Genomic DNA, 14212 nt, shown 5'->3' on the forward strand with positions numbered 1-14212 from the left:
ATTTTAGGATTTAAAAAAATTGAAGGTATCCAGGCATTCAGAGAAATTTGCATTTTTTAAAAAAAATAATTAGGCATTATTTTTGTTCTTCTATTAACTTCAGTTGTTATATAACACAATGTTAAAAGCATATGATATATTTGCAAGATATCAGAGATCAATTTGTTGTGTTCAGCAAGATTGAAGGAAATATGTGCTTTTTATAAAAGTTTCCCTTAGATTCCAAAGTATTTTGAATCATATAAGGAATATAAGGAAGCATAAGAATAAAAATTGTTGCACGAAAAAAATCATTATCAAGCTTTTCGACTCATTCAATTAAAGAATAATTGAGTTATTGTCCCTGGCTGAGGATCCGGAGCAGAACACTAAAAAGCACGGGCGAATTAAAGTAGTTTCTTCTCAATCTTTGAAATTACCTTTAATTTATTTTTATTAGCTATTTCATATATTTTTATATATGATCATATACATGTTATCATTCGTCTTTCCTTTTGGGGGGTAAGGGAATAAACTTAAATTAAATATAATGCAAGCAGTGAGACTTCTTTTGAATAATTTCAGGTTTAGAGGAAAGGCGTCTAAAATTCTATTCACTACTAATACACTGTAATTTAAAACGCAGAGTTCAACAGACAAACCCTGACGTAATTTAAGTAGTAGCCTATTTCTAAAGACTCGTAATCATTGCAGATATTTTCAAACATGACCTGTTGTGACGAAAATAAGTTCTAAAGAAATGTAAGTAAAGGGTCGATCAATGGTTTTCAACAATACGTTGCTGAGGGTATTTCTTTGGATGATATGTGTACTCCCGTATGAGTGTATTGGTAAGTGTTATTTAGTTTTTACAGTGAAAAATTTAATGAAATAAACATTTATCTACGTCTTCGTTTTTCCAATCGTATATAGTGGAAGATAAAAAGCTTGAGGCCTGCTATGGCGATGGCTGGCAATTACTGCCGTCGTGTGACTTTGAAGAACTTGTTTATCCGCACCACATATTTTTCGGTGCCAAGGATCCAAACAGTTGTCCTGCGGTACTGCATAAAAACGAGACGAATTCTAACCTAACAGATCTGTGTTGCCGGATTGATCAGTATAACACGTGTGGAGGGTTAGTAAATATTTCAAATTATAGAACGTACAAGGATTATTTTGGGAACTGTATTGGAGAGGTCCAATGTACAGACGTACCAATAGAGCGAACACAGAGCTCAGCTTTTTCCAGTACCTGTAATCCACAGTTCCATGAAAACACAACACTAGTTACTATGATTTATCAATGTGTTAAAGGTAAGGACTTAAAATGAAACAATAAGTAGTCGGAATTGGCATTTTGTGCAAATATGTCACTCACCCCAATTAATAACTCGAAGAAGTCAAAGAAGCAAATGGATAATATTGGAATTCTAATTACAGGTGTAAGAAATATATTTAACACGGACATCATCACAAATCATTCGGATATTCATTTGAAAGGACAGGAATATAGCAACCCAATACTGCAAAGAAGATCAGACTGCAATAATGTTGATGACGTCATTCAGTGTTCAGTAGAGGCCAAGGGTTGTGATGATGAGATTGACGTGCAAGCGTGGGACCTGAGGCTGGAATGTGGACAGGAGTTGTGGTTTTGCAATTTAAATGAAACCGTCAAACTAACATGCAACAATAACACAGGGATTCAGAAAACTGACATGTACCAGAGTTTGTCTAATTACGTCATTGTGACGTTCAAAAACAGCCTGTCGCGTGATGGTGGATTCTTCTGGTTTGTCTTTAACCCTGGTACAGTTTGTTGATATCACATGTATTATGTAGAAATTTAAGTTTTTTAAGCAGACAAATGTGCATATGAGTACATCCTACAACATTTTGCGTCCTACTTTGTGAAGAATTTAACTTAAAAATTTACTTAATTTTTCCAGTTCCAGTAAATTCCTCCTTAACAGTAAGCTGTCCTGTAAAGAAACCAAGCTGTCCCCGATCGTCCAGTTGTCAGACACTTCGGAGACGGACCTGTCTTTCTGATGACACTGAGGATGACAACATTTTATGTAAGTAACCATAGCCAGTGTATCAGAAGAGAAAAATGAACACTCATAGTCATAGTCAAATATGCCCCTGGACTTGAATATTTCAAAATTAATTCATTTTTATGACAAAACTTCATTGGCGAATACCAGATATATCTAGTTATATTTCCAAGGAAATGATAATAAACATATTTTATTTATTTTTACGGGTTCCTTTTTTTTCATGTAAACCTATGAAAGATCGGTAATGAAACTTGGAATTTACATGTAATGGAAAATTAATTTTCCACTTCTATTTGTTCTATTTTTAGGTCACCTGAGTCACTCAGGTGACCTATTGCTATCCGTTCTCGTCGGTCGGCGTGCGTCGTGTGTTAACATTTGAACATTTTTAGCTTCTTCTCTGAAACCGCTTAACCAATTTCAACCAAATTTGGCATATACATGTAGCATCTATGGGTGAAGGGGAACAAATTTGTGAATTTCATGGTCCCTGCCCCCCTGGGGCATGAGGGGTGGGGCCAAAACCACCAAAATTAATGCAATCTTTAAAAATCCTTTTCTTTAGTCCTGAACATCAAACAGTCAAACTGATGGCATCATTGTAATAAGCATTGAGCCCTCTACCAAAATTGTGAAATTCATGGCCCCAGGGTCTGGGGTTCTGGTGTTAGGATGGGGCTCTATTGACTATATAGTGAAAATGCATTAATTCTTTGAACATCTTCTTCTCTGCTCCTGGGTATTAAATAAAGTAACTAAGTTCATAGTTATGATGAGTAAGAGTGCCTCTTCCAAAATTGTGAATTTTATGGCCCCTGGGTTAGGGGTTCTGGTGTTAGGGTGGGGCTTTATTGATTATATAGTTAAATTGCATTAATTCTTTTAAAATCTTTTTCTCTGCTCCTGGGTTTTAAATAAAGTAACTAAGTACACAGTTATGATGAGTAAGAGTGCCTCTTCCAAAATTGTGAATTTTATGACCCCTGGGTTAGGGGTTCTGGTGTTAGGGTGGGGCTTTATTGATTATATAGTTAAATTGCATTAATTCTTTGAAAATCTTTTTCTCTGCTCCTGGGTATTAAATAAAGTGACTAAGTACATAGTTATGATGAGCAAGAGTGCCTCTTCCAAAACTGTGAAATTCATGGCCCCAGGGTCTGGGGTTTTGGTGTTAGGGCGGGGCTCTATTGATTATATAGTGAAAATGCATTAATTCCTTGAAAATCTTCTTCTCTACTCCTGGGTATTAAATAAAGTAACAAAGTAAATAGTTATGATGAGCTAAAGTGTCTCCTCCAAAGTTGTTAATTTCATGGCCCCTGGGTCAGGGGTTCTGCTGTTAGGGCAGGGCTCTATTGATTATATAGTGAAAATGCATTATTTCTTTGAAAATCGTCTCTGCTCCTGGGTATTAAATAAAGTAACTCAGTACATAGTTATGATGAGCAAGAGTACCTCTTCCAAAATTGTGAATTTCATGGCCCCAGGGTCCGGGGTTCTGGTGTTAGGGCGGGGCTCTATTGATTACATAGTGAAAATGCATTATTTCTTTGAAAATCTTCTTCTCTGCTCCTGGGTATTAAATAAAGTAACTAAGTACATAGTTATGATGAGCAAGAGTGCCTCTTCCAAAATTGTGAAAGGCATGGCCTCAGGGTCAGGGGTTCTGCTGTTAGGGCGGGGCTCTATTGATTATATAGTGAAAATGCATAAATTCTTTGAATATGTTCTTCTATGCTCCTGGATATCAAATAAACTATGTACATAGTGACGATGAATAATGATGAGCATGGTTGCCTCTTCCAAAATTATGAATTTCATGGCCCCTGGGTCAAGGGTTCTGGTGTTAGGGCGGGGCTCTATTGATTATATAGGGAAAATGCATAAATTCTTTCAAAATCTTCTTCTCTGCTCCTTGGTATTATTCAAACAAAGGAAGTGCATGATTAAGATAAGGAAGAATGCCTCTTCCAAATTGTGAAATTCATGGCCCTTGGGTCAGGGGTCAAGTGAAGAGGGGGGGGGGACTCTATTGAATATATATTGAAAATGCATAATTTCTTTCAAAATATTTTTTTCTACTACTGGATATAAAGCAAAGAAACAAGTGTATAGTTATGATGAGAAAGGGTGCTTCTTCCAGAATTGTGAGTTCATGGCCCTGGGTCAGATGTTCTGGTGTAAGGGTGGGGCTTTATTAATTTAATAGTATAGTGAAAATGAAATTCTTTGAAAATCTTCTATGCTTCTGGGCATATTCGAGGCAAACAGTGTAGAAGTTTTAATATGCAAAGGTATTTTTACCAGAATTATGAACACCTGTTCCATTTAGTCAAGTGTTCTGGTCCTGCCCAGTGGTCTATTAACTTGTATTTGCTGAGCAAAGTTATTCCCCTTTGCCATTCACCTTTGATAATTAATCACTGTAAACAATATTTTAAAGGAAGGTTAATAGAATACGAGAATTATGCAAGAATATTTATTGTAAAATACAAAAAGTACTTTCACAATTGTAATGATCAGGTAGACTTGGAAATAATAGATGAATAAAATTGAGACAAAATAACTTATCTTTTTAAATGTTCTTCAAAGGCCAAGAGAGGCCAATGTGAGAAGTAATAATATGGGGTTAAAAAATAGACATTTTGTTAAATAGTCTGCACGGTAATAGTGATAAATGTGGGATAGATAGATACTAGACCAACTATTTTGTTGATGCTAATCATACTATATTTCTTGCTTTTGGGCAACAAAGCTTTATTTATCAGTTTATGGATCCTCTAAATTGTTGTATTGTACTCAGGTGACCGTTAAGGCCCTTGGGCCTCTTGTTATTTTATGAAGTTCCCATCTATATCATTCTTACTGGTACTCTTTCAGTTATAATTGCTGGAGCTGTTGGGTGTGTAATCTTATTCATCATCATTGTGGTTGTTATACTTATCGTGATAAAGTGGAAACATCGACAGAGAAAGAAGATCGATCCGAATGTAAATAATTATTTAATAAATAAAAAAAAACCATTAAAAAGTAATGATGAATCCAAATCAAATTCAAATAGAGACATCCATAAAATTATTTTTGTATTAAACAAATACTTGTAGTTAAATATTTTATCTTTTTTGCCTCTGAAAATCAATTGCATTTAATTTTTTTCCAGACTGAGACCACCCAGAAGAATCTATATGATAAAAGAAATAGAAATGGGTATATACCTGAGTTACAGACTGCATCACAAGCACATGTACGCTTAATTTCTTTTATACAGCTTAGTTTCTCTGTCATATTTAGGGCAGGGGCTGTTAAATTTTAAGTTACATGCAGGTTTCCATCCAAAATTTAAATTTTGAAAAAATAGTTAAGTAATACAAACCGTTTCTTTATCTATTTACAGATACTCCACACAAACTACCGCTTACCTCCCATTCTAACCACTAAACAGCATCTAGAGAAAGAGAAAAGCAAGAAACAGAAAAGAGAGAAGAAAAAGAAGAAAGAAAGAAGGGAGAAATTACAATCTGAGAACAATACAGCCCGAGATTTAAATGGACCATCGACATCAAGGGAAGTAACTGAAATCTCAGGGGGACGAAAGGGAAAGAAAAAGAAGAAAAATAGAGTGAAAGACAAAGAGGTTGAAGATACTACAGACAAGGAGCTAAAAAGATCGATTTTAAGGGAGGAGTCTGAATTGTCAGAGGGGAGGAAACAAAAGAAAATCAAGAAGAGAAAAAGCAAGAAAAACAAAGATAACTCAAAGGACAATGAATCAATGGGCGACTGAATGGCGTTTGTAGAGGAATGATCTCTTTCTGGGAATAGCTACATGTATAGCTTGCACAATTTTACACATACAAGTTTATTCTAAATTTGAGTAAAAGTTTAGCGAACACTTTGAGTATGTACAATTTGATCTAATGTTTCTATTTAAAATTAATTATTATTTAATTCGTTTTAATTCTTTGTGAAATTGTCCATGATGTAATTTTGACGTTCTATGTTGCAAAAAAATATCATAATTAAAACACAATTACAAAATTGAGTGACAACTTCATGTTTCAGCCCAGGTCTTTCGAAGAGTAAATTCTAACGCGCTAAAAAATTACCTATCTTCTATTTTCTCCAGCTGGCGTTCAATTCTTTTTTATGCCCCCGAAATCGAAGATTCGGAGGCATATAGATTTTGCCCTGTCCGTCCGTTTAGCTGTCTGTTTGTCCGCAAAAACTTCAACCTTGCCTATAACTTTTGATTGGTTGAAGCTATGGCTTTCATATTTAACATGTGTTTATTCCTTGTGACAACACCTTTCTTTGGGTACCATCATACTTGACATTGGAATTTGACCCAGTTTTGCAAACTTTTACCAACTTTAACCTTGGCGATAACTTTTAAACAGTTGGTTCTAGGGCTTTAATACTTCAAATGTATAATTCTTGTGAAAAGACCTTCCTTTGGATACCAACAACTTTGACCCTTTTACCTTGCGCTTGGAGTTTGACCTTCTTTTGACAAACTTTAATCTTGGCCAAGTAGAATCCTGAATCAGGATTTTTAAACAAATTCATCTCAACCATTTTTTACCCCCCCCCCCCCCGTTATCGAAGATTGGGGGGCATATAGTTTTTGCCCTGTCTGTCTAGCTGTCTGTCTGTTTGTCCACAAAAGCTTTAACCTTGCCCATAACTTTGGAGTTTGAACCAGTTTTGCAAAATTTTACCCAACTTTAACCTTGGCTATAACTTTTAAATAGTTGGTGCTAGGGCTTTCATCATTTACATGTGTAATTCTTGTAACAAGACTTTTCTTTGGATACGTATTTCCTATTTTTGTATTCATATGATGCAGAATTTGTCCAAAATCTTATACATGAAAAGAAGAAAACACTTGCTGTGGCCTTCAACTCGACATTTAGATATATCGACGACGTAGTGCCATTCTTATGTCGATACGATATATCCTGGTGAGCTTGAAATAAGATACGACATAGACTGACACGTCTGTTTCAACAACCAAAATTTATGATAAACATGATGAATTTAACTTTTCAATTGTCAACTTCCCGTACTTATGCAGCAATGTACCTTCATCACCTGCACGCCTGCATACGGGGTTTATATTTCTCAGTTGATTCGATATGCAAGAGCATGCTCTACGTATGAACAATTTCTAAAACGAGGTAAGTGAATGAAAAACAAGTTGATGAATCAAGAATATCAGCAGTCTTGTTTAAAGTCGTCATTTCGTAAGTTCTATGGTCGATACAATGACCTTGTCAGCAAATACAATTTATCATTAAGTCAAATGCTGACAGACGTTTTTCATACTAATTGTAAGGCTATTATTTACACCCTGAATTGTCGACGGATATTTCCGTTATTTTCTAATCATGACAAGGAGCACACGGCAGAGGATGCTCGCTCCTCCACAGCACCTGATCCCACCTATGATGTTTTGGAGGTCCGTGTTTGCTATGCTCCAAAATTTGTATTGTTTAATGGACTTTTGAGCTTGAATACTGTTCGTTATCTCCATATATTTCATACCAACAACTTTGACCTTGACCTAGGAGATTGACCTACTTTTGGAAAACTTAAGCCTTGGCCATAACGTTGGACACTTGGTGCTAAGGCTTTGATATTTCACATGTGTATTTCTTGTGAGAAGGCCTTTCCTTGGGCACCATTACTTCTGACCATTTAACTCTGGAGTTTGACTAGCTTTTGAAAAATATTCATTTTTTTTAATATCTTTTCAATGGTTGCTGTTAGGGCTTTCATATTTCACAAGTATATTCCTCGAGACAAGACCTTACTTTGTGTACCAACATATTTGATTTGCATTTGAGAAAGTTTAACCTTCGTTATAAGTTGCCTTAAGGGGGCATCAATGTTTCATAAACACATCTTGTTTTTTTTTTAATTTCTTAGCCTTTTCCTTGAATTTCATACTAAATTGAATCCATCTTTTCACATCTTTCAGTCCCGCCCAATATTATTTTGAGCAAAAGTCGACAGTTCAGCCAAAGTAAATACTGAAGCTAACTGGTCAATATACTCCTGGGTCTACAAGAGTGCACTTCTATTTTCTTAATTCAAAAACATGTACTGAGATAAACAAAATTTTGTCTTAATGCAGAAGTTTCATTACGGATTTTTGATAATTAAGTGTTTATCTAATGACAGGATCAATAACTGAAGCGTTTTCCTTAGAGACTGTTTATTGCAAGCACTAAAAATTCAGAAAATGCAAAAGCAATTATAGATATACATGTAATTGTGTTCTATACATTTGATTGATTGCCAACCAGTTTTGCATTCATTGTTAATTAATCCGTATTATCGAGCCTTTCACTTAATTTATTTATCAAACATTTCACATTGATTTCAGACCAAACACACCAGTACGACTGTACAGACACGCCTTCGCTTCCCCGTATTGTCATCATTGTATTCTCCCTTTCTCAAGGACGAGGTCAAGTACGGTCTTGTAGAGTAGGCTCTCCCTTCTAAAATCTTTCTCCCCGGAAAATAGGCTCTAGGGTAGGATTTTCCTCACGAAAAAGTGACTCTAGAGTAGGATTTCCCCTACGAAAATTCCACATCAAGCAGATTCAATTTTCCAGGGGAAAATCCTACTCTGTGTAATAGTTATAGAGTGCAATTTCTCCAAGAGCCAATTTTCCAAGGGAAATTATCAGGAAATAAACTTATAAAATTAACGTAACAGATATTATATTCAGCACAGATTTGCAAGGCTGGAGAAACTTCCAAATTACCATGTATGTTCTACTATGTTAAATAAACTTAAAATATGTGGAAGTTAATTGAGTTTTGAATTTTGAGAATTTAGATTTTTCAGCTAAATTTTTTAATTCTAAAATTCGAAGTATGAAATCAGATATGTCAGCCTGAGTTTTGAAAAATCAGAATCTTGAAATAAAGTATCGAAATTTTAACACACTAAATTCTCTTACAAATTTTAATTCTTATGAATATCATGAAAAGCAACTGAAAAAAGCTATTAAATCTAAGCAAGAGAACCTCCAAAGTCTTATTTCATTTTACTGCCCTCCTATATTTATAACGAATACAAAAACTGCGTGGGATGCACGGCGTCCCTGTACGTAATACATAGGTAGCGATTGGTCTCATTAGAAGCTATTTCAAGATAATCTTGTCTAACTATTAATAGCCGACAGGAAGTCATTTCAATTTATAGAATCTCGTGACAAGCTTAACGTCAATCACAAAATTGATTGCTCTGGAAGATTGAAATAATAAGACTATCCTGGACCGACATAAAGTACTCCTAATTTTTTTTAATTACTTTGAATGAATACGTGATGTTTTATGACCTGTGTAAATAAGCACTTCAGTTCCGAAAATATCACACTAGAGTTTAATTTTTTCCCGAAGAACTATAAGCGTAAATTTAAATGATAGGTTCATGGGAAAAAATTATAGCGCCTTCATTGCAATAAATCAAATTAAAAAGAAAAAGAAAATCAAGATAGTTCAAGCACAAAATTCGATTTAAGAATTTTATCTGACAACATGCAGTCCACTGTCGGCCAAATGCTGCATAATTCTGATAACGGAAGTAGTAAATGGTGTAGAGCTCCGTCCATCCCGGAAGTCAGTATCCAGAAAGCCATTAAGATGGCTAGGTTAATATATCAGAGAGATTCACGCGATCGCTCAATTTACTAAGGCTATAAGACGCAATCCTTAACGATGCGCTATCTGTTCAAACTTACCTTGTAAATCCGCATTTATCATCGATATATACAGAGAAATATAAAGCCGTGTAGAAGACCAAGTAACATGACCTTCAATACTTCCTCTTGAGCAATGATGAGCACTAGACAACGTGGATCTACCACTGTACAGACAAACCTCTCTACCAATTTTGGACAAATTCTGACAAAGCTTTATACAGATGTAACTACTGACGATTTGAATAATGAATGGAATAATATGTCGTCTGATGATGACGTCATAAACCTTTTAACCACACACAGTGATTGGTCTCATTACAGAAGTATCATCGCTGAGGAATACGTAAAGTCTATTTTGGGACCGAAAAGAAATGAGGATTGTTACGTCATACTAACACTGGCTTATGTAGTTATTTTCATTACTGGACTTGTAGGAAATTTGACCACTTGTCTCGTCATTGTAAAGAATGCATTTATGCACACTGTCACAAACCTCTACCTGATCAGCTTAGCCTCCGCAGACCTGTTGATTCTTCTGCTTGGTAAGTGATAGATAAAGAGAAGTCTATTTTTTCGCTTAGAGAAGCATGTGCAAGATCGTCTTAGACTTCTGTAAAAAGAGGTCGAAGAACACGCAACTGTGAGAGTGTTTTTGTTTTTGTTTTTTTTTTTTTTTTTTTTTTTTTTTTTTTTTTTTTTTTTTTTTTTTGCTTGTCAGGGAATTTTTAGTAGTTAGTAGTGCCCCCATCTGAAAATGTATGACTGTGCCTCCCAACTGAAATTGCTTCCTACTGTAATAAGACCACTACCCCAAGAGGGGAATAATACTCTATTCTGCTCTTGGGACAGTCGGGTTCGGGGGAGTCTCAACCTGAGATTTCTATCAGATGAACACCAAACAAAATATAGATAACAGTGATTGATGATGTACATGTTTTATTTATTTACAATGAAATGATAAAGTGAGATGACATTGACTGGTGCTTCCAGTTCTACAAAAACAATGAAAAATATCTATGAAAATATAAGATAAATGAAAAATAACCCTATAAATAATCTTGCAAATCAATATGTAATTATATTTCTTTATTTAGAAGTCTTAGGTAATTTTGATGGTTTGAATTTAAATCGGGATCGAAATGTAAATATTTATTAGACCACAATGGCGCCGAATGTGAAATGTAAAAAATGTAAAATTTGGGAACTGAACTTTTTAGGATTTATTTGATTTGTGCAAATAAACTAAGTACCGAAAAATAACAGAGTGCTCCAAATACGTTGATATCCTTAGACTTAATAATAAAAGGAGGACTTATTTAATGTAGAAATGAGATGATTTTGAGGGACAAATATTGAGTTTTATCACATTCCTCCCCCTTAAGACAAAAATACCTTTATTTTGTCATAAAAACAATAAAGCATAAAACTCATTAAAAAAACTATTATGATAATAATAATGATATACAAAACTGTCAATTAATAAACTAGTTATTAGAAAATTATGTAACAATGTCCCTTTTTTTTACTCAGAGTTCTTTCTCTTTAAAGAGAGGCGCATCCGGGTTGCTTTTCCCTGCTCATCGAACGTCATCACCTCATCTCTGTTGACGGTGGCATTTGTTCTCATCAATCTCTCCGAATCAAATAACGGATTCCTTTCACATTCTTCTCTTGGCTCCATTCTCTTCTTCTTTTCCTCCTCCCTCTGGCATTCCCTTTCATCGATCACAGTCATTCTTCTCGGTAGTACCACATCCTTAGGATCTAAAAACTTTTTGAACGTAAATCTCCACCAGCAGGCCATCCAACTGGTCTGGTCGATGATAACCAGCAACATGCCGTCTTGCCTGTGATCTCATCCGAAAACATCTCTTGTAGGACTTACATTTGAAAAGGCGTCTTTTCTCCTTATGAATATCTATTCAGTGGTCCAATAATTGGCCATATCTGGTGAAAAACTTTCCCATAGTACATTCCGCTACTGGACATGTCATCCCGAAAAAGGGGAATGCAGGTCTCTGACCCTCCTTGAAATCTTTCAGCTCCTCTTGATATTCGTTGAAATTAAACTCGAATTCCATGGCTAACTAAAATTCCAAAAATAATGCATAGTCCAATATTTTTTTTATATCTATAGATATTTTTTTTTCTTGTATTATTTAAACAAAACATATATTGTCATTTAAAATTTATTCTTTATTTTAATCAGATTACTGATTATAAGTAGAGGCATTAAACATCTACAAGATAAAAAAAAAAATCATTGGCATTATTTATACAAATGAATTAATATTAGTTGTTATAATTAATAACAGTGGTGCATGACTGCATGCTCCAAGTATGCATGTTAATAAGGTTATTATTATTATTAAGGTCTTTCGTTTTCAGCGGAAGACCTTTCTGTTATTCTTAGGTTTCTTCTCCACTATTTTTATTTTTTTTTTCCTACCGATTTTGTGCACGCGAGTTCTCGGACGCTTGATTTTCATGAAACTTTCAGGTCTGGTAGAACATAAAAAAAATCTAGATATTTATTTTTTTTATTTTGATGGCGTCACTTCCGGTCCGATGATTTCTGCGATTAGGTGATTTTTAGAGGGTCACTTTGTCCGCTCATTTTCTGAAAAAAAAAACCCACTCATAATATTTAACTTGATATTTTCAGTGATGATAAAGCAATGTTCATAAATGTGTACTAAGGAGTTCGTTTTTCCCGGAAGTGCCGCACGTTGACGCTTGGTATGCTCCGAAAATAGTCATATTGAGATTATCAAAATTTTTAGCATTTTTTCAAGAATATCTCTTTACTTGTAAATATTTTGTTAAAACATTTAGAACAAAATTTGTGCAGAATGACAAGCTCTTTCATTTAATATCAACAAATAGAGGCTGGCCCCTAAAATAAGGGATCTACAAGGGCTGAAGGTGGTTTCTTAATATCTCAAAAACTATTGAGAATTTGTGATACATCAAAGAAGAAAAATCGTTCAAAATGACAAGTAGAAGCGAGTAAAATTTTCGAAAGTCGTATGACGTCATTTCCGGCCATAACGGAAGTAGTCAGAAAATGCATATTTTTGCCGCTTTCGACATGTTATTGGTTAATTTATGTAACCAGAAGCATCCAACCAAATTTTCATCCCTCAACATCATTTCCGGTCAAACCGGAAGTAACCAGAAATAGCTTATTTTGCAGGTTTTGATACAAAATTGAAATTTTAAAGTCACTGGAGACGTTTTAACTCATTTCTTACTATTATTGACCTCACTTCCGGTCAAAACAGGACGGAAGACCTACTCGTTGCTTTACAACGAGGTTTGCTCTAGTTTTAATTATTATTTCAACATATATTCATTATCTACAAGTAAATGGGGTAGATTCGTGATTTCACGAAATCTTAAATATTCTTTTATACAGTCATATTTATAAGTCTAAAATGTCTCGTGGTTTCACGATTCGTCCTGTCCTTGTTCTAACTGGTGCTGCCGCCTTGTCTACCACCAGATTTTCTGCCTCTGTCAGCTGCTCTGGCTGGTTTCCTCAATGTCTCGGGTCTGTTCAACATATGTTCTCTGCGTTTTTTTTCTTCTCTATACCCCCGCGTTTTACTGAAGAAAATGCAGCTAAAACAATCCGTTTTTTCCTTAAACTTCAATATGCCAACAAAGGAATTGACGCGGTTAATATAAGTAATATTCTTAATCACAAAAGGGTCCAGTCTTGTATTCCACCATATTTCAAGTTAAAGACTACACCTTGTATTTCCTACAAATATACATCGACTATTGCTTCCAAACTTTTTAATTACAAGAAAACTTTACAGGGCCTGGATATCGAATATCTGAAACATAATCCTCCATCGTGTTCATGTTCTTCTTCGCCCTATAGCTATAGTCCTGCTAGACACGTTATTACTGGTGACGTTGATATAGTTAATAATGAGGACCTTAGATCACTAATTTTAAAAGGTCCTAAATTTAGGGAACCCCGATCCTTCAACTGGCGTCGGAATTTCATAAATATTATGGATTCTGTAGAGGACTACGCCAGGCGATGGGCCAGACATGAAAAAGAAGACCTTGACACTTTGTCAGAATGGATTAAATGTATCAGATGTATGTTAAAATCACGCATTAAAAGATTGAGGGGCAATATGAGAACCATCTATCCTTCTGTATTCAACAATCCAGAAGTGAAAAAAGAATTAGATAGATTACATGATCAGTACGTACTGGTCCCTGCTGACAAAGCAGGTAACAACATTGTCTTTGTTTGTAAGGCTCATTTTATTAAATGTATTTTAGAGAAACTTGGATTTAATTCTCCAAGTGGTAATCCAACTTATACTCGTAGTTCCCTTTCTAAGGAAGAAATTCTTCAAAATCATATGTCAGTTTTGAATATTTTGAATATTCCAAACAACCAAAATGAATTTGAATTACCATATTTAT

General features: G+C 34.9%; 1 protein-coding gene across 1 annotated transcript; it reads left to right on the plus strand.

Moving 5' to 3' along the window:
- Positions 1 to 760: 760 nt before the first annotated feature.
- Positions 761 to 5207, plus strand: LOC133178488 (uncharacterized). Its single transcript, XM_061313182.1, has 6 exons — positions 761 to 830; positions 913 to 1296; positions 1423 to 1791; positions 1932 to 2060; positions 4923 to 5072; positions 5203 to 5207. The coding sequence occupies exons 1-6, from the start codon at positions 761 to 763 to the stop codon at positions 5205 to 5207; spliced, it is 1107 nt and encodes a 368-aa protein (XP_061169166.1).
- Positions 5208 to 14212: the final 9005 nt, after the last annotated feature.

This window comes from Saccostrea echinata, unplaced genomic scaffold (assembly GCF_033153115.1).
Source record: "Saccostrea echinata isolate AGI-Se365-2 ecotype Australia unplaced genomic scaffold, CSIRO_AGI_Sech_v1 ptg000003l, whole genome shotgun sequence".
Classification (NCBI taxonomy): Eukaryota; Metazoa; Mollusca; class Bivalvia; order Ostreida; family Ostreidae; genus Saccostrea; species Saccostrea echinata.

Excerpts from the sequence above, each read along its gene's own strand:
- LOC133178488 (XM_061313182.1), top strand. The coding sequence starts at position 761 with ATGGTTTTCAACAATACGTTGCTGAGGGTATTTCTTTGGATGATATGT. Across the intron at positions 831-912 it reads ACTCCCGTATGAGTGTATTG|TGGAAGATAAAAAGCTTGAG; the intron begins GTAAGTGTTATT and ends AATCGTATATAG. Across the intron at positions 1,297-1,422 it reads GATTTATCAATGTGTTAAAG|GTGTAAGAAATATATTTAAC; the intron begins GTAAGGACTTAA and ends TTCTAATTACAG.